General features: G+C 64.9%; 2 protein-coding genes across 2 annotated transcripts; one reads left to right on the top strand and one right to left on the bottom strand.

The window, feature by feature from the left end:
* Positions 1–3,824, top strand: PHYHIP (phytanoyl-CoA 2-hydroxylase interacting protein). The gene is made up of 5 exons (XM_086865611.1): positions 1–246; positions 1,264–1,447; positions 2,137–2,311; positions 2,995–3,112; positions 3,213–3,824. Exons 2-5 carry the CDS (start codon positions 1,283–1,285, stop codon positions 3,745–3,747), a joined length of 993 nt encoding a protein of 330 aa, XP_086721737.1. The 5' UTR covers positions 1–246; positions 1,264–1,282; the 3' UTR covers positions 3,748–3,824.
* A 1,700-nt stretch (positions 3,825–5,524) lies between these two features.
* Positions 5,525–26,072, bottom strand: BMP1 (bone morphogenetic protein 1). Its single transcript, XM_086865175.1, has 20 exons — positions 25,877–26,072; positions 17,420–17,533; positions 17,195–17,344; positions 16,989–17,106; positions 16,171–16,349; positions 15,949–16,054; positions 15,474–15,598; positions 13,656–13,771; positions 13,338–13,440; positions 12,050–12,166; positions 11,830–11,975; positions 11,449–11,644; positions 11,249–11,374; positions 10,995–11,155; positions 10,728–10,908; positions 7,444–7,569; positions 7,240–7,367; positions 6,950–7,163; positions 6,250–6,500; positions 5,525–6,027 (listed from the first exon to the last, which is right to left on the bottom strand). The coding sequence occupies exons 1-20, from the start codon at positions 26,013–26,015 to the stop codon at positions 5,893–5,895; spliced, it is 2,931 nt and encodes a 976-aa protein (XP_086721301.1). The 5' UTR covers positions 26,016–26,072; the 3' UTR covers positions 5,525–5,892.
* Positions 26,073–27,924: the final 1,852 nt, after the last annotated feature.

Genomic DNA, 27,924 nt, shown 5'->3' with positions numbered 1-27,924 from the left:
TTTTTCTCCTCTCCCTCCTCTGGAGGGTGTTTGCTATTTCCGAGCTGGCTGGGAGGATCCCAGTCGCATCAGCCGCAGGCAGCGACGCGGCATCGCCGGGTACCACCGCGATCCCTCCGGCATCCTCCGTCCTTCCCGCTTGGCTCAGCCCCGCCGGGGCTCTCTGTCCTGCCCTCCCTTCCCTCCTCCTGCCCTGCCGCTCCACCGGCATCCCCGCGCCTCCCGGCAGCCCTCCGGCACGGCCAGGTAAGGGCCTCACCGGCACCGTGACACCGGAGAAGCCACCAGATCCCGGTGGCATTGGGGCGACACGCCGGCGGCACCGCTGAGGGATGCTCGGGGAGCGGGGGGACGCGGGGGGCACGGCTCAGGGCTCTTAGGGGACGTGAGGTGCTGGGGACACGGGGACACGGTGACACGATCCAGCTGGAACAATCCCGGTGCAGAATTCCTGCGCCACCGCCGGGCACGGGAATGGGGCAGCGAGGTGGCACCTTGTCCCCAGCGCCGTGACCTTCTGCCGTGCCCGAGGGCTTTGGCGGCGGGGACGCGCGGGGTGACAGCGGCTTTGGGGTGCCTGGGGGTGCAGGGAAGGGGGGCTGGGGGTCTGCGCAGATGGGGGGGACACGTGGCCGTGGGTGGCCGTGGGTGCCGAGTGACAGGGACACTGAGCCCGGCGTGGGTGGCCGTGGGCACGCGGTGGGGGGCGGCACGTTGGCAGCCCCGCGGTGCCACGGCTGCCCCCGCACAAACCCGGGGTGAAGGGTGGGGGGCACCGTCGCCTCCAGCCCCCCTCGGAGCACACCCCCATTCCCGTGCCGTGGATATGACACCGTGTCCCCCTTCCGCGGGCATCGCCCACCCCCAGAGCGCCTTCCTGGGGCGCAGGGAAACTGAGGCACGGGCCGGGGCAAAGGCGGATCCAGCTTTTCCAGTGCCCGCGTCCAACCCTCCCCTCTCCCAGCAACTCCCTCGGCTCTCCCCTTGTTTTTCTTTCCCCACCCGGTGTTGAGCAAACCCCGAAACGCCCGCTGGCGTCGCGCCGGGGCCCCGCGGCACCCGGGGGAGCGGCCGGGGCCCCCGCACCCGACCGGGCTTGTTCCCGGCGTCCCGCTGCCTGCTCCTGCCTGCGCTGCCTATTCCTGGCTCCCGGCCGCTTTTCCACCCCGGTGCCATCTGCTCCGCCGCGGGCGGCCTTGGCAGCTGCCGACGTGGGCAGCGAGAGGGGGCTCGGCACCCCCAAACCCCGCGCTGTGCCCGCAGGAGCTCAGCCCCTCCGGCCATGGAGCTGCTCTCCACCCCCAAAAACATCGAGATCAACAACATCACCTGCGATTCCTTCCGCATCTCCTGGGCTATGGAGAAGGGGGACTTGGAGAGGGTCACCCACTACTTCATCGACCTCAACAAGAAGGAGAACAAGAATTCCAACAAGTTCAAGCACCGGGTGAGCCGGGGGAGGACGCGGGACCCCCTGCCCGGGGAGAGGAGACGCGGCTGGGAGGGAGGACCTGGCTCTTAGCCCTCTCTCGTGCTGAATTTGGATCATTCCCCTCACGGGACACGCTGGCGGAGGGGACTGGGATGGGAATCGGGGGGTGGCGGACCCCGCTGAGCCCCCGCGGGGGAGCTGAGCTGCTCCTGCTCCCCCTCCCCGTGCTGCGAGTCACTAATTCGGGCCGTTTTTAGCAGCGCCGTTGCCACGGTGATGCTATTTAATGTTTAACATTATTTTTTTTCTCTCCTCCCCAATAATAAGGGGTGGGGGGGTGGGGGGTGGGATATTTTTTTCCCCTCTATCTCCCGACTTCAGCATCCGCCGTTGCCACAGAAACGGCTCTGCACTGCGGAGCTGCTCCGTGGCCTATTGACACCGCGAGATGCCACCGGGAGCGGGGGGTCCCCGAGACCACCCCAACCTTGGGGACCCTGTGCCCCCATCGCAGCAGGGACAGGGGGACAGGGACAGGGGAGCACTGCAAGGGGCGGGGGGGGCAGCCTGAGACGTGTCAGCGCGGTGTTTTGGGGGGTCTCGGTGGATATTTTGGGGCGTGTGGTACCGGCAGCATCCCCGCGGCGCGGGGCAGGGCGGGGGGATGGGATGCTGTCCCTCCTGACCCTCAGCACTCGGCGCAGGATGTCCCCACCAAGCTGGTGGCCAAGGCGGTGCCGCTGCCCATGACGGTGCGGGGCCACTGGTTCCTGAGCCCCCGCACCGAGTACAGCGTGGCCGTGCAGACGGCGGTCAAACAGAGCGACGGCGAGTACCTGGTGTCCGGCTGGAGCGAGACCGTGGAATTCTGCACCGGGGGTGAGCGGGACCGGGGCGGCCCGGAGCCGGGAGGGACGATGGGGGCGTTCCCGGGAGCCCGGAGGGAGGATGGGGGCGATCCCAGGAGCTGGGAGGAGGACGGGGGCGATGCTGGGAGCCGGGAGGGAGGACAAGATTTGATGCCTGGAGTCAGGAGCTGGGACGGGGGATGGGGACGATCCCAGGAGCCGGGAGGAGGATGGAGGCGATCCTGGGAGCCGGGAGGATGAGGAGGACAGGGGCAATGCCCAGAAGCTGGGAGCCAGCAGGGAGGATGGGGTTGATGCCTGGAGCTGGGAGGTGGAAGGGGGACGAGAACGATGCCTGGAGCTGAGAGGGAGGACGCGGGGGATGCCTGGAGTTGGGAGCAGGGAGGGAGAACAGAGGCGACTTCAGGAGCTGGGAGCAAGTGGGGGTCAGTGCTGGGAGCCACGAGGGAGCTCGGGGGTGATGCCGGGAGCCACGAGCCGGGAGAGAGGATGGGGCTAGTTCCGGGAAGATGGGGGAAATGCTGGGAGCTGGGAGCCCGGAGGAGGACGGGGGCGATGCCGGGAGCTGGCACAAGCCGGGCCGGTTGGAGCGGCAGCTGATGAGTGGGAGGCAGAAGGTGCGGGGAGCTGCGGGCAGGGATGGGCTGCTGGAGGGGGATGGAGACGCCCTGATGTCCCCGTGCCTGTCCCCAGACTACGCCAAGGAGCACCTGGCCCAGCTGCAGGAGAAAGCGGAGCTGATCGCCGGCCGCATGCTGCGCTTCTCCGTCTTCTACCGCAACCAGCACAAGGAGTATTTCCAGCACGTCAGGTACCCCCAGCCCCATTCCCCACGCTCCCCGCTCCCAGAGCGCATTCCCTGACCCTGCCTGTGCCTGTCTGTGTGTCCCTCCTCCTCCTCCTCGTGGCAGGATGCACTGCGGGAACGTGATGAAGCCGTCGCTGAAGGACAACAGCGGCAGCCACGGCTCGCCCACCAGCGGGATGCTGCACGGCATCTTCTTCAGCTGCAACACCGAGTTCAACACCGGGCAGCCCCCGCAGGACTCGCCCTACGGCCGGTACCGCTTCCAAATCCCGGCCCAGCGCCTCTTCAACCCCAACACCAACCTCTACTTCGCGGACTTCTACTGCATGTACACCGCCTACCACTACGTCGTGCTGGTCCTGGCGCCCAAGGGATCCTCCGGGGATCTCTTCTGCCGGGAGCGCCTTCCCCAGCTGGACATTTCCTCCAACAAGTTCCTGACGTGCTGCGTGGAGGAGGGCGAGCTGGTGTACCGCCACGCCCAGGACAGCATCCTGGAGGTCATTTACACGGAGCCGGTGGACCTGAGCCTCGGCGTGCTGGGGGAGATCAGCGGCCACCAGCTCATGAGCCTCTCCACCGCCAACGCCAAAAAGGACCCCAGCTGCAAGACGTGCAACATCAGCGTGGGGCGTTAAGGGGAGAAGGCGGGCAGGGCCGGGCAGGGGGACGGGCGCTCGCCGCGGGGGCTTCTCCCACGGACGCTGGTGGGTGGAGGGCACCGGTGGGCCCGGGGGATCCGGGCGGTGCCCCGAGGAAGGAGCTGGCGGAACGCTGGCCCATCAAGGAGGCAGAGCCCGCGCCGCTGTGCGCCCCGAGGGAGGAAGCCTTCATCTCCTGGACTGGCCGACCAGCAGCATCCTCGCTGGCGTGAGCCCCGCGCTCTGCCCCGCTCCGCGCAGCCGCTGCGGGACCCCCTTCCCCTCCGGTGTTCCCCTCATCCCCCCGCCCCAGGTTCGCGCAGCTCCCAGGGAGCCCCGGCCCTGCCAGCCGGGACTGGGGCTCCCCGGCCACTCCAGGGGGTTCAGGGAGATGTTGGAAGCACCCCCCGGTTTTGAACTGCTCCCGGGGACGGGGGGTGCTCAGACAGGGACCCCCGCTCCCGCCGGCGCGGGGCTGCAGCGGTGTGGGGGACCCTGGGCGTGCCCCCGTGTCCTGTCCCGCTCTGCTCGAATGCGCGGCCCCGGAGGCAGCCGGAGGAGCCGGGGAAGGGGAGAACGGATCTGAACCCCCCGTCCCCGTGTCCCCCAACCCGCCGCCCCCCGCATGAGCCGTCGGCAGCATGGCGCTTGCGTGCGGCCCCCCCGGGGTGCCCGCCCCCCGTCTCTGTGTCCCCCCTGCACGCTGTACAACAACCGGCTCCCCGTCCCTGAGCATCCCTGTGCTGTGCTGGAGGTGTTTCAATAAACTCTGTGCGGTCGCCACCGGCCGTGTCACCGCGCCTCTGTCCCCCACGGGACCCCAAGAAGTGGCTCAGAATCCCCCCACCCCACCCCCGATCCAGCTCATGGGAAGGGGAATGGGACTGGGAGGAGACAGGGTGGCTCTCGCCAGCTCTCAGAAAAGTTCAGGTTGGAAGGTCCCTCCTGGAGATCGCCAGGTCCATCCCACCTGCCCAGGCAGGGTCACCTGGATCAGGTGACATAGGAGCACATCCAAGTGGGTTTGGAATGTCGCCAGAGAGGGAGACTCCACCCTTCTCTGGGGCTGTCCCAGTGCTCTGCCACCCTTCATGGAAAGAATTTCCTCCTCATGTTGAGGTGGAACTCATGTTTTCGTTTGCGGCCATTGCTCCTCGTCCTGTCACTGAAAAGTTCCCTGAACCCCGCACCTCCTTTTCACCATGGAGACTGAAAACCCTTCTGGACAAAAACCCCCGGTGCCCATCCCGGTTCTGTCCAGGCACAGCCCCTGTGGAGCATCCCAGGCCTGGCACAAACAGGGAAGAGGAGCCTCCCGACGGCATCAGCAGCGAGCACGGGATGCAGGAGGGGTCGAGGCACGCGGGAGCACGCGGTGGGCGCGGGGGCCGTGTCACAGCCCACCCGCCATCTGCCACCGCTGGCGCGGGGACGCGCTGGAGCACACGGTGGGCGCAGCACGTGGCACCCACCCACCCCACAGCGGGTGCTCTTCTGGCTCAGACACCTCAAAATAAAGGTGTGGGGAGAGAACCCACCTGCAGAGTCCTGGGGGGGCAGAGGGCTCTGAGGCCACCACCCACTGTCCCCGGGAGATGGAATGGCTGCTCCTTCGTTGGAGTTCCTGGCTCTGCTCCGTCAGAACCCCAAGGATGGGGGTCTTCCCTTAGGATTGGGGTCCGTGCAAGGTCCTGGGTGCTTTTCCCCCCAGTCCAGCCCCATTTCGGAAGCTGTTTTGCTGGGCTGGAAGCAAAGAGGCCGGGGCTGCCCCTGCTCCAAGTACAAGGGTATTTATTTCATGGGTACAAGAGAGAGACAGCACCTTGTGTGTGTTGGGCTCTTCCCGGTTACTGGTTTGTACATTCAGAGCTTTGGGGCAGGGGAGGGCAGCGGGTCCTGCTCGGCCCCCCCAGCACCAGGGTGGGCTGCTGCCAGCGGGGACCCCTCCCCTGTGCCCCCGTGCCGTGGGCGCCCGAGCCCCGGGGCCCCGTGCGAGCGTGTCTTGAGTGCTGAGGTTGGCTGTGTGCTCCTCCTCCGTGCAGTCTGTGCGGGGCAGCCCTCCCCGCCGTCCTCCCTGCCCTCCTCCTCCTCTTTCTGCTCCTCCTCCTCCCCTGCCCGCGGCGGGGCCGGGACCCCCGGCTCTCATTTCCTCGTGTGCAGCGTGTCCTGGAACTTGGTGCTGGTGTAGCGAAGGTGGAAACCCTTCTTGTTGATGGTGTCGTCCGAGTGGAAGCGGATCATCACCGAGTCTCCAGCCGAGTAGACCTCCTCAGGGGGCTGTGGGGGTGAGGCAGGGGGTGCTCAGATCCACGAGCATCCCCAGGGTGAGTCCGCATTGCAGCTGGGAATATTTGCAGCGTGGAGGGTGGGAATCATCGCACCCGACCAAATTCTCGTGGGGATTTCTCTGTGCTGCTCTGGCCTCATCCATCACCCTGCACCCTCGCTCCTCACCCACCACCCCAACCCACCCCACGTCCCCCTGCGCCCCAAGCTCACCCCGGAGCCGCAGAAGCGGCCGAGGCGCGGGGCCGTCCCGTCGTAGCCGTCGAAGAGCTCCATGTAGTCGTATCCGCAGTCGGCCTCCTCCTCGATCTCAAAGGTCTGGAAGATGAGCTCCACACCAAAGCCCTCCTCAGCCATGATCACCCACTCGCAGTCCGAGCCCCCCGGGTAGTTGTTGTCCCCAAATTGTGCATGGGAATACAAGTCCTTGGTCTTCACCTCAGCACGCACCTGGCCACCACACACTGCAAGAGAAGCTGGGGTTTAGGGGCACCCACGCTGTCCCCCCACCCCATAACCCGGGTATAGGGACACCCACATTGTTCCCCCACCCCATAACCCGGGTATAGGGACACCCACATTGTTCCCCCACCCCATAACCCGGGTATAGGGGCACCCACATTGTTCCCCCACCCCATAACCCGGGTATAGGGACACCCACATTGTTCCCCCACCCCATAAACCGGGTATAGGGGCACCCACATTGTTCCCCCACCCCATAACCCGGGTTTAGGGGCACCCACATTGTCCCTCCACCCCATGATGCGGGTTTAGGGGCACCCACGCTGTCCCCCCACCCCATAACCCGGGTTTAGGGGCACCCACGCTGTCCCCCCACCCCATAACCCGGGTTTAGGGGCACCCACGCTGTCCCCCCACCCCATAACCCCATTTCCCAGCCTCACAGAGGTACCTGTGCTGTGGGTGGCCTCAAATCCCTTCTTCTGGATGGAGTTATCAGACACAAACTTGAGGAACATCTTGTTGCCTGAGGAGATGATGGGCTCGGGCTCCTTGGCCCCACAGAAGCGGCCGAGTGCCGGGGCCTTGGCGTCCTTCCCATCAAAGATCTCCAGGTGATCGTAGGTACATTCCTGCTGTGCCTCCACATCCAGCTCTGAGAAGGTCTGTGGAGGTCCTGGGTGAGGTGGAGGCTCGGCAGAGGGGTTGACACCCCAGTGCCACCCTCCCCCAAACCCCTACCAGCTTGATGCGGTGTCCTGGTGTGGTGCTGATGGCCCAGGTGCACTCCTTCTTACTGGGGTATTTATCAGGCCAGTTGGGGCTGGTGATGGTCCCCGAGACCGATGTCACCTTGTGGTCACAGCCAGCTGCCAGGACAGTGAGGAGGGTCAGGGCAGCATGGATGGGGGGCTCCCATGGGAAAGGGGGGCCGGATGGACCCACCTTCCTTGCAGTCGTGTTTGTTGTCGTGCAGCACGAAGCCGCTGCGGCACTGGCACTCGTAGCTGCCGAAGGAGTTGAGGCACTCGTGCTGGCAGCCCCCGTTGTTCTTGGAGCACTCATCCTTGTCTGGGAGAGAGCAGAGGGATGGCTGAGTGGGCTGAAAAAGCCTGGAATGGTGCATTTCCATCCCAACGCAGCCCCTGGCCCCCAGCCCCGCTGCCCTCCAGCCAAGCAAGCGCCCCCGGCCAGCAGCAAGCAGCTCCAGCATCCCGCTTCCAGCTCCAGCCCCCGCGGGGGGACGGGGCGGCTCCTCCTCTCCCGTGGGCTCACCCATGGGTGCCACCATTACCTGCTGCCGGGACGGACGGGGGAGGCAGAAAAACACACAGTGACAACCAAGGATGCACAAGAAAGACCAGGACGCGGGAGTCCCTCTTTACTCATCGATAGGAAATGTCACAGACACGGTAAAAATTGAGGGGGAAGGAAAAAAAACAAAAACAAACCCCACAAGGTCAGCTGGTCAAGGACAAAACCAAGGGGGTGGGGTGCTTAGAACCAAAAAGGAAAAAAAAAAAAAAAAAAAAAGTTAAAAAAAAATAATAAAAGTTTTAAAAAAAAAATAAAATAAGGTCAACAACCAGTTCTGTCAAGCAAAAGGCTGCCGGGGCCGGCAGCACGGCTCGGCTCGGTCCCACCGTGCTCCCGCACGGCTCCGGGGCCGCGGCGTTCCTGAGAAAGACGGAGAGGATGGAGAGGCTCAGGAGGGGCCCCGCGGCCGCTTCTGCATGCGGAACTTCAGGCCGGGCGGGCGAGATTTCGGGGGCTGCAGCTGCTGCTTCTTCTCTGCAAAGAGAGAGGGAGAGAAGGGGGGGAGCGATGGGGGGGCGGGGGGCGGCGGGGGCAGCGGGGGCATGCGGAGCGGCAGCCGGGGAAGCAGCAGCGAAGGGACCCCCGGGAGCCCCTCTGCGGCTGGGGCGAGCGCTTCTGCGGGGAAGAAGAGGAGGAGGAGGAGGAGGAGGAGGAGGAGGAGGAGGAGGAGGAGGAGGAGGAGGAGGGGGCACCGGGCTGGGTCCGGAAGGATGAGGATGTGCTTTGGGTGGGTTCCTAGGGATGTCCAGCCTAAGAATGGCAGTGGCGGGGTTTGGGATCACCCCGAGCTGGCCGGACTTACATCCCACCACCTGCCCGAGCTCCCTACCGCCGGTGTCGGGGCTCGCCAGCCGCTCCCCGAGCCCCCCCCCCCCACCAAAGACCCCTCCACGTCCCATCGCTCCCCCTGCCCACGGGGCGGTGTTTTGGGGGGTGGGCCGCGGCGGGGGGAAGCCAGGAGCAAGCGGGCACCAGTCCCCCCAGCGTCCCGCTCCGAGCTCACAGCGATGCCGGAGAGGAGCCGGGATCCCTCCAGGAAGCAGCGGCGAGGGGGGTCCTGCCCCGGCCCCCCGGCCCCGCGGCCGCCTCTCAAGCGGAGGCTGTAACCTGACGTCTCCTCGGTGTGAGGGAGGAGGAAGCGAGGCGGAAAGGCCCGTTTGGGGATGGGAAGGGGCTTCTGTGCTCAGAGCAGCTCCAGCACCGCGGGGGGAGCTGGCGGGACGGAGGGAGCCTGGGCGGGCGAGACAAGAGCAGGAAAGAGTTGGCAGCGGAAAGAAGCCCACCGGGTCGGTGTCTTTAGCAATCCTTTATTCCAACCAGCTTGCTCGCCGCCACCCGGCATCGCCGTGCGCTCACCGTTCTCCCCCGCGGGCATCCGACGGCTCCGGGCTGCTCATCGCCCCGCAGCCCCCGGCAGAGCCTCTCCCCCCGCTGCGGACCCCCCAGCGCCGGGCGGGGCTCGGCGGAGAGCCGGGGGGACCTACCTGCATGCCGAAACGGGGGCGGATTCCCGGGAGGAAGGCACATCCTTACGCGCGAGCCGACGGAGCCCCGGCCCGCGAGGAGGAGGAGGAGGAGGAGAAGGAGGAGGAGGAGGAGGAGGAAGGGGTCACGTCTTCACCGGGAATAAACGGGCGCCCAGACTTGCAGGCTGCCCGAGGCACCGAGGGACGGGGACCCTCCGCGGCCAAAAAGGGGCCGCACGGGAGAGGTTTTTGCCCAGGGAGCAACCCCGGGGGCACCAGAGGAGGGACCCCGCTGTGGCCAAGTCCTCCAGGGTGGTCCTGCTGCCGGGAAAGCCCGAGACCTGAGCAGGGAAACGTGGAGGAGAGCGTTCGGTGGTCTACGGTCACCGCACATCCCAGTAGGATGAGGGAAAAGAGGGAAAAAGGGAGAGGGAAGGAGCCCGAAGCACTTTGGGGGGAGACTCACCCGGCTGCCCCGTGGTCCCGCTCGGCCGCCGGGCTTCCCCGAGGAATCACTTTGTGGAGGGTGCCGGCTCACGATGGCTGGGCCCCCTGGGCCGCCCTACTCGCCTTGGTTTTAATTAAACAAATAAAGCAAAGACACTCGAACCTCGGCCCCGCGGGGCTCTGCCGCTCCGGGAAATCCCGGGGGGCTCCTGGGGACGCCGGTCCCGCTGCTCCTGCAGCCTCGCTGCCCCTCAAAAATGTCCTCGACGGAGCCAAAACGCAGCGGGAGGCTCACGGTGGGGTCCGGGAGGCACTGCGAGTCTCTCACAGCCGGGATGGTGTCCGGGGCACTGTGCCACAGCGAGGGTCCCGTGGCAGCCCCCAGCCCAGGGTCCAGCCCCGGCTGCCTCCAGCATTTCGCTCCGTGTCCCCATCCCTACCCACGAGACCCGTCCGAAGGTGACACCGTGTCCTGGTGTGGCCCGGGAGAGGAGAGCGGACCGTGGGGCAGACAGGGAGGGGCGGGTGATGGTTTTTTGGGAGGAGGGGTAGCTCCGAGGAGCTCAGGCGTGGCCGGATGCTGACGCCGGGATGCGGAGCGCCCTGCCCGGGAAGCGGAGGGAGCCGGTGCCGTGCAGCAGAGCGGGAAGCAGCAGCAGCAGAGCGGGGTGTCACCGTCCTCCCACCCTGGGAATGCCACCCGAGGGGTGCAGCAGCCGCGCCCGAGCACATCCCTGTGCCCAGCTGGATCCCCTGGTCATTTGAGGACCCCCTGAGAGCAACCCTACCTCTGAAGTAGGAGCAAATTGTCCCCCAAAAGAGGAGAAAACCTCCCAAAATGTGCTGCCAGCTGGGCTGCCTGTGGCTGCAGGGTTTTGGGACCGGGGGCTGCACCCCCGGTGCGGGCAAGGGGAGCGTTAGCAGCGGTTTGGGGGCGCGGGGGGCTGGGCTGGGTGAGGGAGGGCAGGGGACGCCCATTCTGGGGGCGGGCAGCTCTACCTGAGAAGAAATGGGCTTTGAAGCCCTTTTTGGAGACGGTGTTGTCGGACTTGAACTCGATCCTCATGTTGTTGTACTGGGAGGTGATGACGTCGGGCTTCTCGGCTCCGCAGAACTTCCCGTGCAGCTTGGAGTCGGCTGTGAGCCCGCTGCGCACCTCCACAAAGTCGTATTTGCACACCTGGGGGGGTGACACGGGGCTGGGCATGCGGCGGTGCCACCCCGGGGGCCACCAGCGGCAGAGAGGGGCTGCTCCCCGCGACTCACATCGTTGCCCTCGGTCTCAAAAAAGTCGAACTGGAGGGAGATGCGGTACTGGGTGGGGGCCACCAGCTGCCAGATGCAGTTCTTGTTCGGGGGGTACTCCTTGGGCCAGCCCGGGCTGGTGATGGAGCCGTTGAGCTTGGTGAGGAAACCTCCGCAGGCGGCTGCAGGGCGGGACCACCCAGTCACCTCCACAGGGCTGGGGACACCGCAAGGGCCGCTGGGGGGTGGTTTGGGAGGTCTCAGGGGACACTCACCCTCGCAGCGGCGCTTGTCGGACGCCAGCTCGTAGCCAGGGTCGCAGGCACACTTGTAGCTGCCCAGGGTGTTGACGCAGCGCTGCTCGCAGCCGCCGTTGTTGGGCCGGGAGCACTCGTCCATCTCTGGGCAGGGCACGGGGGGTGAGCGGCCAGGGGGCTGCGACCACCCCCAGCACCCCCCGGAGCAGCCCCCAAACCTTTGAAGAAGTTGACGGCGAAGCCGGCCTTGTTGATGGAGCCGTCGGAGACAAATTTCATCCAGAGCTTGTTGGAGGTGCTCTTGATGTCGTCGGGTTTGTCGTAGCCGCAGTAGCGGCCGATGAGGCTGCTCGAGTCGCTGCTCCCATCCCGGATCTCCAGGTAGTCGTAGGCGCAGCTGTCGTGACGCTCGATCTGGTGGGGGGTGGTAGAACAGGGGCAGCTTTGTCCTGGCACCCCCAAACCCTTCCTGCCCCTGTGTGTGGGGAAACTGAGGCACGGAGGCGGTGTGGAGGGATGCAGCAGCCCCAAGCCCATCTTGGGGGAACCCTGGGATAAGGAGACGACCCCTCCCCATCCTCGGGGGGACACGGACCCACCTCGAAGGACTGGAAGGTCAATCCCACGTGGTAGCCCTCGGACACGGTGATTTTCCAGACGCACACCTTGCTGGGCCGATAATCATCGGGGTAATTTGGGGACTGGATGTGGCCGTTGTCCTTCTTCACGTCCCCCCCGCAGATGGCTGGAAGGGAGGAGCAGCAGCCTGAGCCCCCCCAGGCCCCCCGCCGACCCCTGGGCCCCACTGCTCCCCCCTACCTTCGTAGACGGCGAAGAAACCTTTGCCCACCCAGTTGCTGCTGCTCCGAAACTCCACCCAGAGGCGGCTGTCGGTGGAGATGATGGGCTCGGGCAGCTTGTTCCCACAGAACCTGCCTGGGGAGGAAGGCGTGCTGGGCTGCCGTGCTGGAACCCTCCTCTTCCTCACCGCCATCTCTTCTTCCTCACCACCCCCTCCTCTTCCTCACCACCCCCTCCTCTTCCTCATCATCACCTCTTCCTCCTTACCACCACCTCCTCTTCCTCACCACCACCTCCTCTTCCTCACTGTCACCTCCTCTTCCTCACCAACCCTACCCCTTCCTCCTCACCACCCCCTCCTCTTCCTCACCACCCCCTCCTCTTCCTCATCGCCACCTCTTCCTCCTTACCACCACCTCCTCTTCCTCACTGCCACCTCCTCTTCCTCACCAACCCCTCCTCTCCCTGCTCACCACCTTCTCTTCTTCCTCACCACCCCCTCTTCCTCCTCACCATCACCTCTTCTTCCTCACTGACACCTCCTCTTCCTCACCATCACCACCTCTCCATCACTGCCACCTCATCTTCCTCCTCACCACCTCTTCCTCCTCACCACCGCATCCTCTTCTTCCTCACCACCTCTTCTTCCTCACGGCCACCTCCTCTCCCTGCTGCTCACCACCTTCTCTTCTTCCTCACTGCCATCTCCTCTTTCTCACACCGCCTCCTCTTCCTCCTCACCACCTCCTCTTCCTCACAGCCACCTCCTCCTGGTGCCCCCCGATGCCCCTTTCCAGCCTAGAGCCAAAGGCCGCTTCTCCCTGATTGTCCCCCCCATCTCCTCCGGCTTTTCTGGCTGATTCACTTAAACTGCTGATTCCAGGCCCAGCTGGGATTTGGGGAACATCCAGTTCATGGGGATGGGCCTGGGATCCTGGAATCTCCCTGGGGAACATCCAGCTCCTCGGGGTGGGACCAGGACACTGGAATCTCTTGGGGAACATCACAGGGATGGGATGAGGACGCTGGAATCTCCCTGGGGAACATCCAGCTCCTCGGGGGGGAGCGGGACCCTGGCACTCCCTGGGGAGAGACGTGCCAGCCAGCTGGATCATCCAGACTGGTTTCACTGGTGTGGGCCAAACTGGGAGCTCCATTCACCCCAATAACCCCTCTGGGGTGTATTTCCCCCCTCCCCAGGACTTTGGAATATCAGGCAGGAAGGGAGAGAGGCAGAGGGAATCCCCCGGCCCCGCTGCCGGCCCCGGTGGGCAGGAGGAGCGGGCAGGAGGCCCCGGGTTGTTACCTCGCAGCGTGGCCTTTCTCCAGAACCCGTCTCTCACCTCCACGTAGTCGTACCAGCACAGCCGGCTTCGGTACAGGTCCAGAGTGGTGAAATTCAGGATGATCTAAGGTTGGGAAGGAGCAGGAAGAGCGTGGGGTGAGCTCTCCCCACACCACATCTGCCGGGAGCCGGGGGAAGCTGGTGGAACCCAGACCCGTTCTGCCCGGAGGATCCCACCCCGTAACGGGATGCTGGGATTCGGGACACCCCAAAACAAGGCTGGGAGGAGGGAGAGGAGGGCTGGGAGGGGGCGGGAACCTTTGGCCCAGCAGTCAGTACCTTCTCTCCGGGAGTGACGGAGATCCTCCAGACGCAGTGCATGTGGGCAGAGTATCCATTGGGGAATTCCGGGGAGGAGAAGTTGCCCTGGCTGTCCTGGAGCGTCTCCCCACAGGCTACGAAGGAAGAAAAGCGGGGTTCAGACCCCTCAGGGAAACCCCAAGCAGCGGGAATGGCATCGCTGCCTTCACCCCGCCAAGCCTTGATTCCTTTTGCCCATCCAAATTCCCAGCCCTGAGGACCAAAAAAAACCGCATCACCGCTATTCCCAATCCTCCCTGGAGCGGCTCCCGGCTCCGTGGAACCCCTCCAACACCGTGGCCGGGGGGCAGGAGCGCTGCCGGCCCCCCCGTGCCGTGCCACGCCGCGGGGCCCGGCTCGCCGCCCGCGCTCCGGGCAGGTTTCGGCAGCCTCGGCTGGAGCTGGCCCAGCGCTGCCATCTGGAAGCCACATGACGCCGTGGCCGCGGCACACGGAGCTCCGCTGCCGCTGTCGGGGGGCCAAGGCGGCCGCCCCGCTCCCCAGCCTCCCGCTCGGAGCAGGGGGGCACGAGATGAAAGGTGAAACGGTGCAAAAAAGGCCGTTTGAAACCTGGGCTCGCTGCCTTTTTTCCCCTCCTTGCTTTAGAGTGGAAACAAAAAAGGGAAAGTTGTGATCCAGAGAGGCTTTTTTGGGGTGGTGTGGGGGCTTCTCCTTTCTTTCTTTTATTTTTTTTGTTTTTCCTTGCTCCAAACTAATCACTTTTCCTGCTCCCCGAAGGCGGCACTGCCGTGGGGCCCCTCACAAAGGCGTCCCTCTTCCAGGCTGCTAATTAGTTTCTGGAATTAAGCAGGAGCGTGCGGGAGCCAAACTCCTTGCAGATGTTGCCAGCGCAGCCCTGGAGCACGTGCCCGCTGTCGGGGGACTCGTGCCAGCCACCCCGGGCCTGGGACAATGCCACCACCACCGTCCCAGAGCCCTTCCAGGTGACAACATCTGCTCACGATCCGCTCCAGCCCCAGCGGGATCTGGTGGAATGTCCCGTCCCACCTCATCCAAACCCCTGCGAGCGCACAGGAAGCTCTTGGAGGATGCTCCGAGGAGGCTTCGCTCTCCAAGGATGTTTTGGGGTCAGGGGATGCTCTCGGGGGATGCTCTGCTCTCGGAGGGTGCTCCTGGGGAATGGTCTTTGGAGGATTTATCAGGGGGATGCTCTTGGAAGATCCTCTGGGGGATGCTCTTCTCATGAAGGATTCTTTTGTAGGAATCCTCTGGGGACACGCTCTTTGAAGAATTTTTTTTGGGGAGATGTTTTTTGGGAGATGCTGTTTAGAGGATGCTCTTTGGAGGATATTTTTGGGGGAATGTTCTTGGATGATGCTCTGTGGGGGATTTTTGGGGGGGATGCTCTTTGGGGGATTTCTTTGGGGGATGATTTTTGGGGAATGTTTTTGGAGGATGCCCTTTGGGAATTTCTTTGGGGGTTATTTTTGGGAATGCTTCTGGTGAATGCTCTTTTGAGGGCTGCTCCTAGAAGATGCTCCAGAGAGGATTTTTTGGGATAACACCCTGGGGGGGGGATGCTCTTTTCTTGGAGGAGTGGGAAGAGAGGACAGCCGAGGACACCCTCACACAGATTCTTCTCACGACTCCCAAAATTCCATGGATGGAGGAAGGCACCCTGAGTGCTCTTTAGTGAATCCCACAGCACGGAGGACCCCAAATCCCCTGGAAACAGGGAATTCACCTAGGATGACGCCGCTTTTGCCAAGATTTGGGGCAAAACCGAGTGTTTCCTGGGAAATACAGCCCCGGGGGTGCTCGGGGCAGCGACACTACCTGGGCAGCGGTAGAGCTTGCGGGCCTGGGCGATGTCCCCTTTGCTGAGCCGTGTCCTCTGGCCGATGGCGGGACGGACGCCGTTCACGTCGTATTTGGGCAGGATGGTGTCCAGGAAGATGCCCCTGGGGCAGGAAAGGGATGAGCCGGGTGGGAATCACCGGCCTTGCGGTGCCGCTGCCACCGGGGGAAGGATGCTAAAAACAGCCTGGCTAATTAAAAGCAGCCCGGCTAATTAAAGCCTGCAGGCCGGTGAGTCAGCGGGGACGTGTCCCCAGTGGAGGTGACCACGGGGACAGCAATTCCCTGCTCTGGGAAGGGATGCTGAGGGGTTTCATCCCGCCCTACAAACCCAGGGGAGCCCTTTCCGAGGGAATTTATCCTGTGCACAGCTGGAAATCGTCCCCGGGGTTGGGGACACTGCACCGCTGTCCCCAGGGTGTGAGGGGACACAAGGGGACACCCCGGGCTGTACCTGGAGAAGGTGTTCCTGGCGTAGTGCATGATGCTGTCAAAGTCATAGGTCTCCCCCAGCGACTCCACCTCCTCTGGCTCCATCTTCAGGAAGTTGTATTCCTGCCCTGTGGAGGACAGGATGGGGACACTGCCAGGGAAAGCTCAACTTCAGCAGCACCCCACCGCGGGGATGAAGAGGAGGAGGAAGAGGAGGAGGAAGAGGAGGGAAGCTCATCCCCACCTGGCTGGATGTTCTCCCGGATGATGGAGACATGGTCATCCCGGTCGGGGCGCGTGTGCTCGTGCCAGAAGCCGATGACGTGGCCCAGCTCGTGCACCACGATGCCGAATTTATCACAGTTTTTGCCGATGGAGATGGCCTGGGGTCCCCCTCCTCGGCGCCCCACATAGGAACAGCACCTGGAGGGGAGGGACCAGGTGATTCCCGGCTCTCTGGGGGGTGCTGTGGACATCCTGGTGTTCCCCAGCCAGGAGAATCAGGGCGGGGGTCCCACAAAGCACGCGGGAATCATCCCCGATGCAGGAACTTCAGGCATCCTGCCCAGGTGAGGAACTTGAGCCTCAGCTCTGCCTGGAAACTGGGAGAGCTCAGCTGCTGGCATGGGATGGCACAGCACGGCGTGGCACTGCTGCACCGGCCCCAGATCCCGCAGTCTTGCTCCCGTGGGTGCCCATCCCGCTCCCAGGAGCCATCCTTGCCCCTGCCCTGCAGCTGAGCCGCTCCAGCCGCGTGCTCTGGACCCGGCCTCGGGGTTTGCGCCCACGCAGGGGCTCCCATTCCAGGGGAAATCCTTCTCCTAACCACCGTGTACTTGGCCAGGGCCGTGCCCTGACGCGTGAAGACGCTGAGCTCGTCCAAACCCCTGTTTCCCTTGGCGTCAGCCCCGCTGCAAGCCCGGGCCGATGCCGCGCCACCGACCTCATCCCCCGGCGGCGAGAGCCGAGCTCCGGCACCTCCTGGACCCCAAACGGACACGTCCCCCCACAAAACCGAGCCCCAAACGCCCGGGACAGGCGGTGGAGCAGCCCTGCACGTACCCGCAGGGGCGGTAGGTGAACACGATGTAGCTGTCCTCGTCATTGCGCTCCAGGAAGGTGACACAAGTGTGCTTCTCCCAGTGCCGCATCGCCTGCCGGAAGATGGCTCGCTGGCTGCCTGCGGAGGGGCGGCGGTGGGGGGGTCAGCCCGGCGGGGAAACTGAGGCACGGCGGGGCCGGACACCCCTCGGCTGGCTGTCACTCACCGCTGAAGTTGCCGCTGATGACGTAGGGGATGACCCCGTCCGGCCACACTCGCTCCGGCCGGGACGTGGCTGCGCGGCGGCTCCGGGCCCGCTGCCGGCCCCGGCTGCGCCGAGCGTGGCCCGGCCGGGGGCTGCTGGTGGCGTTGCTGCCTGTGGGGACGGGGGGTCAGCAGGGGCGGCCCCCGGGGATGCAGGCGGGCAGGGGCAGAGGGGGCACAGCGGTACCTGAGGAGTTGGAGGGCAGGCGGGTGATGGTGTGACGTGCCAGGTCCACCACCCGGTCCACCTGGAACAGCTGCAGGTCCTCCTCGTCCAGGGCTATGTCACCCAGGAAGGCGGCTGGGAGGGGAAGAGGAGGTGTGAACCCTCCTTTGTGGATCCCAAACCCCGTGGGGTGACTCTCCCCAGCCCCTCCACACCTGGCAAGCACGGAAAATGAAGGACAACCCTTCCTCCATCCTCCTCCTCCTCCTCTCTCTCTCCTTCAACTGAACGTGGTGCTGGCCGGGTTCCCCCCACTCCCCAGCAGCTGGAGCCAGCCCTGCTCTCACATCTGGATCGCATAAAACCCATCCATCACTTTTTAAGCTTTCTATTATTATTTGTGTTGCAAAACTGCCTTTTTTACCCCCCCAATTTTTATTTTTTTTTTTAGGACCCCCTTCCTGCCCGGCTCCTGCCCCCCAGCCCGGAGCGAGCTCCGACAGCCCCAGGATGCTCCAAGCCGCGACCTCTGAGTCATCTCCCAGCGCGGAGCGGAGCCATATGGGCCGGGAAGCTCCCGCTGCGCCCAGCGCCCGCAGGAACGGAGCCGGCCGTCTGCCGGGGCCGGGACCCCCCTCCAGCACCGGGGACATAACCCCGCACAGAGCCCTTCCTCCTCCTCTCTGTCCTCCGTTCCACGGCCCCTCCGTGACTCAGGGCCGCGGGACGCGCGCGGCTTGGCCGGCCCCGAGCCCGGGGACGCGGCTGCTCCCGGGGAAACGCCGGGGCCGGCCGAGGTCAGGCTGCGGCTCCGGAGGTGGCCGCAGTGGGGTGGAGTGGGAGCGGGGTTCCTCGTCGGTTTTGGGGGGAGCTGGGGAGAGCAGAGGGTGCCTGAAACCCCCTGGACTCGCCGTCCCTTGGGAAGGGCAGTGGTCGGGAGCGGGGTGGCCGGAGCAGCTCAGGGGATGAGGGCGAGCGGAGCCAAGGTCGCGCTCCAAGCATTTAGCGAATGGATCCCAAAGGAGCCACTAATTATGAAGGCGAGGCGGGACAATTAGGATAACCCTGAGAGGTCCAGAAAGCCGGCACGGGGTGGGAGGAACAGCCATGGGATCAGAGGAGCAGACTGGATCCCATCCCTTTCCATGGCGCCTAGCCCAAACCTCGCTCCAGCGGTGGTGTGGAGCGCTTTGGGGTGAAAGAGCCACGTTTTGGGGCTGTCCCCAGCATTGACCGGTGGGTGAATCCCATCGGGGGAAGCTCCGGGGTGGAGAGCAGACCTATGGCAGCGCCGAGGGAAGAGCAAACAAGCCGGGGCCGGCACCTCCCCTGGCAGCGACCCGCGGCTGGCACGGCCAGGCTGCAATTTGAGGGCAGAGCAGAGGCAGGAACGGCCCCGGCCTCCCCACACCCTCCCCGGGACCGGGAGAGACGTGTCCGAACGGGCAGCGCGGGGGAGGACCAGGGCAGGGGAGAAGGACCAGCATCCCGTGCCAAGAGCTGCATGGAAAGACAAGGGAAAGTAAGCTCGCTTACAGCCGAGCAAGAGCCGGCGGAGCCAAGTGATATAGAAACCATATGTGAGGGATTTGGGAGACGTGAGAGAGCCGGGCAGGCCAGCCCGGGGATGGGGGGCTGCTTTTCCTGGAGGTTTCAGTCAGCTGGGCTCCCTCAGAAGCCCGCAGCCCACGGGGGGCGGTGGGTGGGGGCTCCCGGAGGGGTCGGCGGGGCCATGGGGGGCCCCGGCAGCGATCCCTGCACGGACACGTCAGGGCCAAGCCCAGAGTGTCGGATTGAGAAACTTCCAGGTTGGTTCGGGCTCCGGTCACGTCCTCCTCCCAGTCACTCGCTGTGCAGCAGAGGTGACATGTGGGGTAGTTTGTGGGGGCGGGGGGGGGGGGTCTCTGCTCACCAGAAGCCCCCAAACACTGTTAAACTCCCCCAGGGGCTTCACTGGGGACACTGCCACGCTGCTGCCACCTGTCCCTTCCCTGTTCATGTGAGAGAGGTGGAGGGGACACCCTGCAAGTGAGGGGACACCCTGCAAGTGAGGGGCACCTCCTGCAAGTGAGGGGCACCTCCTGCAAGTGAGGGGCACCCCCTGAAAGTGAGGGGGACCCTCTGCAAACTTTGGGGTCTCTTGTCAGGAAAGGTCCCAGTCCCAGCGCAGCTTGGAGCAGGGGGACACAACCCCCGAGGGGTCACACCCGCAGCACCTGCAGCACATCCCCTCACCCCGCCAGGGTGCGGTGCCCAAGAGACCCCAAAGCACGGGACACAGGTCCCCAGACACCCCCGGAGGTGTCCTGGTGTCCCTGAGCCCGGGACACCGCGGGCTGTGCCTCAGGGGCTGCTCCCTGCTCCGCCACAGAGGCTCTGGGGGCAAGGTCCGAGCCGTGCTGGTGCCAGAGGGGGGGGATGCGGTGCCAGAGGGGGAGGATGCGGTGCCAGAGGGGGGGATGCGGTGCCAGAGGGGGGGGATGCGGTGCCAGAGGGGAGGATGCGGTGCCAGAGGGGGGGATGCGGTGCCAGAGGGGGGGGATGCGGTGCCAGAGGGGGGGATGCGGTGCCAGAGGGGGGGGATGCGGTGCCAGAGGGGGGGATGCGGTGCCAGAGGGGGGGATGCTGTGCCAGAGGGGGGGATGCGGTGCCAGAGGGGGGGGATGCGGTGCCAGAGGGGGGGATGCGGTGCCAGAGGGGGGGGATGCGGTGCCAGAGGGGGGGGATGCGGTGCCAGAGGGGAGGATGCGGTGCCAGAGGGGAGGATGCGGTGCCAGAGGAGGGGGATGCGGTGCCAGAGGAGGGGGATGCGGTGCCAGAGGGGAGGATGCGGTGCCAGAGGGGAGGATGCGGTGCCAGAGGGGGGGGATGCGGTGCCAGAGGGGGGGATGCGGTGCCAGAGGGGGGGATGCGGTGCCAGAGGGGGGGATGCGGTGCCAGAGGGGGGGATGCGGTGCCAGAGGGACGCCAGCTCCAAGGCCAGGCGTGGGGCACGGAGCAGTCGGGAGTGAAGAAGGGGAGAGGGGAATCATCTCAGTTCCATCCCTGCACATCCCTCCCACCCCCCAGAACACAACCAGCCCTTTGGGAGCTGCTCCCACGGAGCTCTTCCCTCCCCCCCCGCAGCCGGGAGATAGCTCAGCCCTCCTCTGTTGTTTGACTTTTTGTGCAGTGTTTTCTTTCGGCTTCTTGGAACGGTGACGTAACGCCGGGGCTGAAGCTTTAGACAAACAAGGTTTTTCATTCGGACCCGGGCCAAACCCCTCAGCACCCCCATCCCGATCCTACAGGCGCCTCCTGGCCGCTGATGGCTCTGTGGGTCCCCTGTAGGGTCCCTGTCCCCCCTGCCCGGGATGCAGGAGCTCAGCATCCCTCACCCCCCGGGTAAGGTGAGCAGGGGGCAGCCACGGCCTGAGCTCTCCGGCGTCGCTGGGATTTTGGGATGAGCCTGACCTCGGGCCCCACCAAGGTTGGGAACGGTGTTGCAGGGAAAGCTCAACAAAACGAGCGGTGGGAAGGGGCGTGAACGCGATGTTCTGGTGAGCCGGGAAAAGCAAACAGAGCCGTGGGGAAGCCTTGGCAGAGCGGGCTGCAGATAAACAGGACGGGATCAGATTCCAGGTCAGTCTGGGGCAGAGGAGGCTCCGTGCATGGTGCAGGGCTGGAGGGACCCTCAGCTGGGAAGGATCCTCATCCTCCTGTGGGTCTCAGCAGCCCTTGAAGGACACTGGGCAGGGAGGACCCTTAGCCCTGTGAAGATCCCACCAAAGGGAGAGACCCTCACCCTTTTGAGGTCCCACGAGTGCTGGAAATGCCCTGAGCAGGAGGGATTTTAATCCCTGCGGGGGTCCCAGGAGCCCTCAAGGGGCACCGCGCAGGATGGGAAGCACCCGCCCAGCCCCGCATTCCCTCAGCGACTCAGCAGCTCCGTCCCCTCATTCCAAGTCCTCTTAGGAGTCCCGAGCATCACTCCCGGTGCAGGCAGGGTTTGGGATGTGCAAGGAAGCAAGGATTGAACTGCTCCTAGTCGGGTGCGGGATGAAAGCGAGATTTTAAATAGGTGTACCCGGGCCTCAGCCGGGCTGTGGAGCCGCGGAGCCACCGGAGCAGCATCCCACTGGCTCTCAGAGCCCTTAAATATGTGAGGAATGCTCCTCGCACCGCCCCTCGCCCCCGCACGCCGGCCCAGCTGCGCTGCAAAACACGCCGGGGCCGCGGCCCGACCAGAGGGGACCCCTCTGCACTGGGGGGTCCCTCCGGCCCCGGGGGTCTGCCCTGCCCACAGAGCTCGGCGTGGGGCAGGTGGAAGGATGCGGAGCATCCCGGGATTTTAGGGGTGGGGGGGAGCAGCCGGGTCCCCGCAGTGGCCCTGGGAGACCCCCAGAGCCCCTCTCCTGTCCCCTGGTACCGGCGCTGCCCCTCTCCTGGTGCCCCTCGCCGGCGGCAGGAGAGAGGGAGCAGCCAGCCTGTAAAGACCGGGGCGAGGAATATTTGCTTTCCCAGAGCACCTTCCGAGCAGCACAGCGGGCACAAAGCTGGAATTCAAACCTCGGAGGCCAGGCTGGGAGCCAGGCCAGATCACGGCCCCCATGCAGCCAGTGGGGAAACTGAGGCACGGGGGGATAGAGCCAGCCAGCAGCACGGGGTTCCCCCCCAAGAGCCAGTGCTGTGATCTCTGTCACTGCCATCCCCCACCTTCTGCTTCCCTGCTGGAGCATCCTTATCCCAGCTGGTGTTTTTGGGAGGCCCAGGGCTGCTCCAGCACCTGGCACTGGGCAGCTGGGGAAGACAGAGAGGCTCAAGCACAGCATCCAAGGTGGAGGGATGATCCCAATCCCGAACTCCCGCTGGTGCAAGGCACATCCTCTCCACCAACGCTTCCCTGAGCACCCAGAGCCGAATTCCCTCCCCAGCCCTGGGCACTGGCATTCAGGCTCCGAGCCCTTTCCTGCTCCAGACCATGAAATAAGCACCTTGGAGCCTCTAATAAACATCCCGGACAGCGAACAAATTCCAGGGGCAGGCAGCGTCCATCCGGGGGCAGGTTGGGAGTAGGAGGGATGCTTGGATCACTCCAGGGGAGAGTTTTCCTTCTGCTCCTCTTCCGTGACAGCAAAAGGAGGAAAAGCCTCCTCCAGGGCTCTGTGTGGAGGATGCCAAAGCTGAGGCGTGCCAGAGCCCCGCAATGGAAGAAGCTGTGTGCAGGGAGTGAGGTCTCCCCGCATCCCCTCTCCAAAGCCAGGTCACCGAGGAAAACACATCCCGGGCCAACAGCACCCGTCCCTGTGAAAGGGAGAGCTGCTGGAAAGGAAAATATTTGGGAACTGCACTGCCAAGGAGATGTCGGGGGGGTTGTTGTCACTTTGGAGAGGAGCCTGGAAGCAGCGGGAACAGGGAATGGAGATGAGGACGGGCCCTGACACCCAATTCCACACTCGTGGGGCATCCCAGGCTCTCCTGTCCCTGTCTCCGGCTCTGCCAAAGGACACCGGCTCCCAAGGGCTCCCCGAGCTCTGGGGGTCCTCCCCAGGGCTCTGGCTGCAAACGTCCCCCCTCTCGGCACACCTTATCCCCTTCCCAGCTCCCTGATGAACCCTCCCGCGGCTCGGGATGCTCCCACTGCCTTCCCCCCTGTGTGGAGCGCGGTTTGCCACTCAAATTCCGCCCTCAGTGACCTCCTGCAGCCCTGGGCCAGGTGACAAGCTGGACCTCGGCTTCCCAGGGCTCTGCGGGATGCAGCGTTTTCTCTCCAGAGACCTCCAAGAATCCTCAGCAAAGCCACGGGCAAGCAGGAGGACGCGTTGTTGCCCGGAAAATATCCTTCCCCGGGAAAAAAAAATTCTGGGGAAACCCCACGGCGAGCCATTCTCCGTCCTCTCCCCGCATCCCCTCCCGGCCGCTTTGTTCTCCCCGGGTCTCCCCGGGGCCGCCCCGTCCCTCCCGGCCATGTGTTTCCCAGCCCCGGCTCGGCGGTGGATAAAGCCTCAGGAAGAGCCGTCTCCCCCCTGGGCACGACGTGAATCAGCAGCCGAGGCTTTTCCCAGGAGCCAGGAAAGGGAGGGCAGCGAGGAATGAGCCCCCCCGGCCTCGCCGTGGCACCCCGGGCCCCGCCGGAGGATGCCGCCGCTCCGAACGGGTGATTACACAAAGATAAAGCAGATCCCGGGATCGGCCTGAGATTTCCAAGGTTTGCCGAGCCCTGAACCGCAGGCCTCCCGCCGGCCCCGGCTCCGCGGGTGGATTTTTTACCCTGCATGAATAAGTGACATATAACGGCTGGAAAATATTTTTGGGCAGCTTGACAAGTGTGACTGCAACCAGTAGCCTGGGCTGGCTACGCCTGGAAAGTGTAATCTAGGTGAAATCCCGGCGGCTGGAGAAGTCCAGGCACTGCTGGGAAGCTCCTACGCCCCGGAAAGGGGGCTCAGACCCCCAGCCCCATCCATGTGTCCCGTGGTTCTGCTGTGCAGGTGATGCTGAGCTCCCCAGGGGAGTTTGGGAGAGAAGATCCCCCCCAAACACCCGCTTAGGGGGGGCTGTGTGAACCCTCAGGGGCTCTGCACCCCCGTGTGCCTCTCCCCATGGAGTGGGGGGATGGAATGGGGGGTTTCAGCCCCCCAGTTTAGCCAAGCACCCCAAAATGTGGATGTGGAGTTGACCCGGGGTGCAAGATGGGTTCCACCCCACTGCTCCGGGTGCTAGGGGAACCCAAGGGGTCCCGGCCCCCATCGCAGTGGGTGATTTGCTCAGCGAACCCCCTGGCTCGGCCGGGATGAGGCAGAGCGAGCCCTGGGGCCGCTGTCCCAGCACAGCTGGGGGTGCTGGGAGCGATTCCAGCCGCCTTTCCCAACCGGAGATCCGACCCGGATCTGACCCGGCGGCTGCTCCGGCCACCGAGACCTGGCTGTGTGAAGGGTGAAGGGAAACCGGGGCCGATTCTTTCCTCCCCGGGGGCTGCTCCAAGGGCTGGATTCTCCCAGCGCTCTCCCGTTTTGGCATCCTTGGAAGCGACGCGGCTGCACGGGAGGCTCTTCCCCTTCCGCTGGCACCGGGTGGCATCACCGGGGTGGCCGGCGAGCCGCGGGCAGCCGATGGCCTCAGGATACCTCTGGCATGAGGAGCACAAATCCCTCTCCCGGTGCTTTCCCTTCCCGGAGCCACGGCGGTGGCAAAATTTCGGTGCTTGGCTGTTTCTGGCACTGCCCAGAGCTCGAGAGGGGGGGTTCAACACCCCAAAACTGAACCAAACCCTCGCATGGGGTGCCGGGGGGAAAGCGGGGGGGCAGGGGGAAGCCACGGGGAAGGTCAGGAGGATTCCAGAGGGTTCCGGCTTCCCAGAAAACTGAATTTCATCATCTCGGTCCTGTGGAGCCAAAGGAGGGTGAATCCCCGGCGTGGCACGGCCTGATCCCCCCACCACCACCCCCACCCCGGCTCCACAGGAAGAGCTCCCGTCATTAAATCCCATCAGGATCCCATAAAGGCAGGACGGGAATGGGAAAGGGGGCAACAGCCGGCCCCGGGAGGTGAGGGGGGGTCTTGGGGTGCGGGGCGAGGAGAGGACAGCGCTCATTAATGCGGGTGAAGCCTCGTCTCCGCCGCTCAGGATGAGGAAGCGGGAGAGGAGGGAAGGCTCCAGCCGGCTCTGCCCGGACGGTTTTGCAAGCCTTGCTGTTTCAGCCCGGGAGGGCAGGAAGGGAAGGATTTTTGGCCAGAAAAAAGCCCTCGTGTAGACTGAGTTATATCAACAGCCGCCTCTCAGCGCAGACAATGCCAGTATAGAGAAACGTGATCCCCCGCCAGACCCCGGCCCTCGCGCCGGGCTCAGCCCTGCACGGCCCTCCCGTGCCTCAGTTTCCCCCCTCCCCAAATCCTTCCATCCGCTTTAGCTCGCGCTGGGAGACAGGGATTTCCCCCCGCAGCGCCCAGTTTGTTCCCAGCCCTTCCAAAACTGGGGAGCAGCTCCGGACCCGCTGTCCCGGCGCAGAGAGACCCCAAGCCCGGCGCGGGTGTCCCGGCTTTGGGACGAGCTTTGGCCGCGGGCTGCGGGAGAGGGAGAAAGCCCCGGGGTGCAGAGTGCGGGTTCGGGGATGGGGGGTGGGATGGGGGTGCAGGATGGGTCCGGCTCTGTGGTGGGATGGAATGGAGGGGGAGGTCTGGGATGGGGGGCTGGGGGCTCCCCGCCGCCTTTGACAGCTGCCGGTGCACCCGGAGCGGGAACAGAAAGCGGGGGCGCCGGGCCAGCCCCCCCTGCTCCTCACCCTAAGTACAACCAGATGCATCCCGGAGCGGGACCGGCCTCTGCTCCTCCCGTCCCCCATCCCGGGCGGCCAGGTCTCCCCGTCCCCGGGCGGCGGAGCCGAGTTCGGCCGTGCAGAGCCCCGAAGTGTGTGCGGGGGGCTCAGCCACGCTCGTTCCCGCACCCGCGGCCCCCCCGCGCTCCCCTTTGTCCGCCGCGCATCCCCCCAGAGCTCCTACCGGCTTTGCAGGGGTCCTTGTAGTCCAGGGGCTCCTCGTCCTCCTCCTCTTCCTCCAGCACGTAGGAATAGTCCGGGAAGCGCAGGGCCCGGGCCAGGAGCAGGCACAGGAGCAGCCCGAAGCTCCGCAGCCCGGCCATGGCTTCGGCCGGGGTTTCTTTTCCCTCTCTTCCCTCTTTCCTTCCCTTCTTCGCTTTTTTTTTTTTTTTTTTCCCTCTCGCTCTCTCTCCCTCTCTTTTTTTTTTTTTTTTTCCTCTCTCTCCTTTTTTTTTTTTTTTTTTTTTTTTTTTTTTTTAGGGAAATGAGATCTGGCGGGGGCGGGTTCAAGCGCGGAGCTCGGCCCCTGCAGCCCCGGGCGCAGGGCTGGGAGCGGGGCCAGCGCCGGGGGGGTGGCGGGGACGGGCTCTTGCGGGGACCTGGCCCGCAGCCCCCGTTCCTGCCCCTCCGCCGCCCCCGGGGCCGCTCCTGCACCCCCCGGGCCGGGGCTGTCCCGTCCCGTCCCGTCCTGCACACCCCGGGTCCCGTCTCGTGTTTCCCGGTACCGATCGTGCTCTCTTCGGTACCGTCCCACATCCCCCGGTACCGATCCTGCCCTCTCCAGTACTGCCCGACATCCCCCGGTACCGATCCTGCCCTCTCTGGTACCGCCCCACATCCCCCGGTACCGATCCTGCCCTCTCTGGTACCGTCCCACATCCCCGAATACCGATCCTGCCCTCTCCGGTGCCGCCCCACATCCCCCGGTACCGATCCTGCCCTTTCTGGTACCGTCCCACATCCCCCGGTACCGATCCTGCCCTTTCTGGTACCGTCCCACATCCCCCGGTACCGATCCTGCCCTCTCTGGTACCGTCCCACATCCCCCGGTACCGATCCTGCGCTCTCCGGTACCGATCCTGCCCTCTCCGGTACCGCCCCACATCCCCCGGTACCGATCCTGCTCTCCCCGGTACCGATCCTGCTCTCCCCGGTACCGCCCCACATCCCCCGGTACCGATCCTGCCCTCTGCCAGTCCCGTTCCGTTCTCCGCAGTCCAAATCCCACCCCCGCCCCCCAGAACCGATCCCACTCCCTGATATTTCTCCTGCCCCATCCGGTCCCTCTCGGTATTCCCAGGCCGATCCTCGTTCCCCACCCGCTCCCCTCCGGTGCCCCCGGCCGGTTCCTGCCACCCCTCGGTCCCTTCTGGTATTCCCCGGTACCAATCCCGGCCCCCCGATACTCCCAGGACACAAAATTCCACATCCTCCAGCACCGATCCGTCCCTTCGGTGCCATCCCGTGTCCCCAGCACCAACCCCACACCCCCACATTACCCCGGGTCCCGCTCCCCAAATTCCCACCCCACATCCCAGCTCCTGCAGTCCCCGCATTTCCCAGCCCCAAATCCCCTGGTCCGGGACTCCCGATCCTGCATCCCTGGTTCTTTACCCCTTATCCTGCACCCCAGGGACTGAACGAGCACCCCAGGAACTGGAAAAACACCCTGGGAATGGCAGGCAAGGGGCTCAGGAGCGGGATGAGCACCCCAAAAGTGGGTGGGCACCCCAAAAGTGGGATGGGCACCTCGGGGAGGGTGGGTGAGCACCTTGGGATCAGGATAAGCACCCCAAAAGTGGGACGAGCACCCCAGGAGCAGGATGAGGACCCCAAAAGTGGGACGAGCACCCCAGGAGCAGGATGAGGACCCCAAAAGTGGGACGAGCACCCCAGGAGCAGGATGTGCACCCCAAAAGCTGAGAAAGCACCCCAGGAGCAGGATGAGGACCCCAAAAGTGGGACGAGCACCCCAGGAGCAGGATGAGCACCTTGGGGAGGGTGGGTGAGCAGCCCGGGATGGGGATGAGCTGGGTCAGCCCCCCAGTGGGGAGCAGGGTGAGCCCCCCAGGGCGATCCGAGGGTGTCCGAGGATGCCGAGGCGCAGACGCAGCCCCGTCCCCTCGCAGTGTCCCTGCCTGGGACATTCCAGCCTGGGAATGCTGCAGTGGGAATGGGGCTGAGAGGATCTGGCTCATCCCATGCCGCTCCTACAAACTCATCCCCATCCTC

The sequence above is a fragment of the Cyanistes caeruleus genome, chromosome 29 (assembly GCF_971803275.1).
Source record: "Cyanistes caeruleus chromosome 29, bCyaCae1.hap1.1, whole genome shotgun sequence".
In the NCBI taxonomy this organism is placed as follows: Eukaryota; Metazoa; Chordata; class Aves; order Passeriformes; family Paridae; genus Cyanistes; species Cyanistes caeruleus.
Note: the sequence above shows the minus strand (reverse complement) of the source record. Positions and strands in the feature narration are given on the sequence as shown.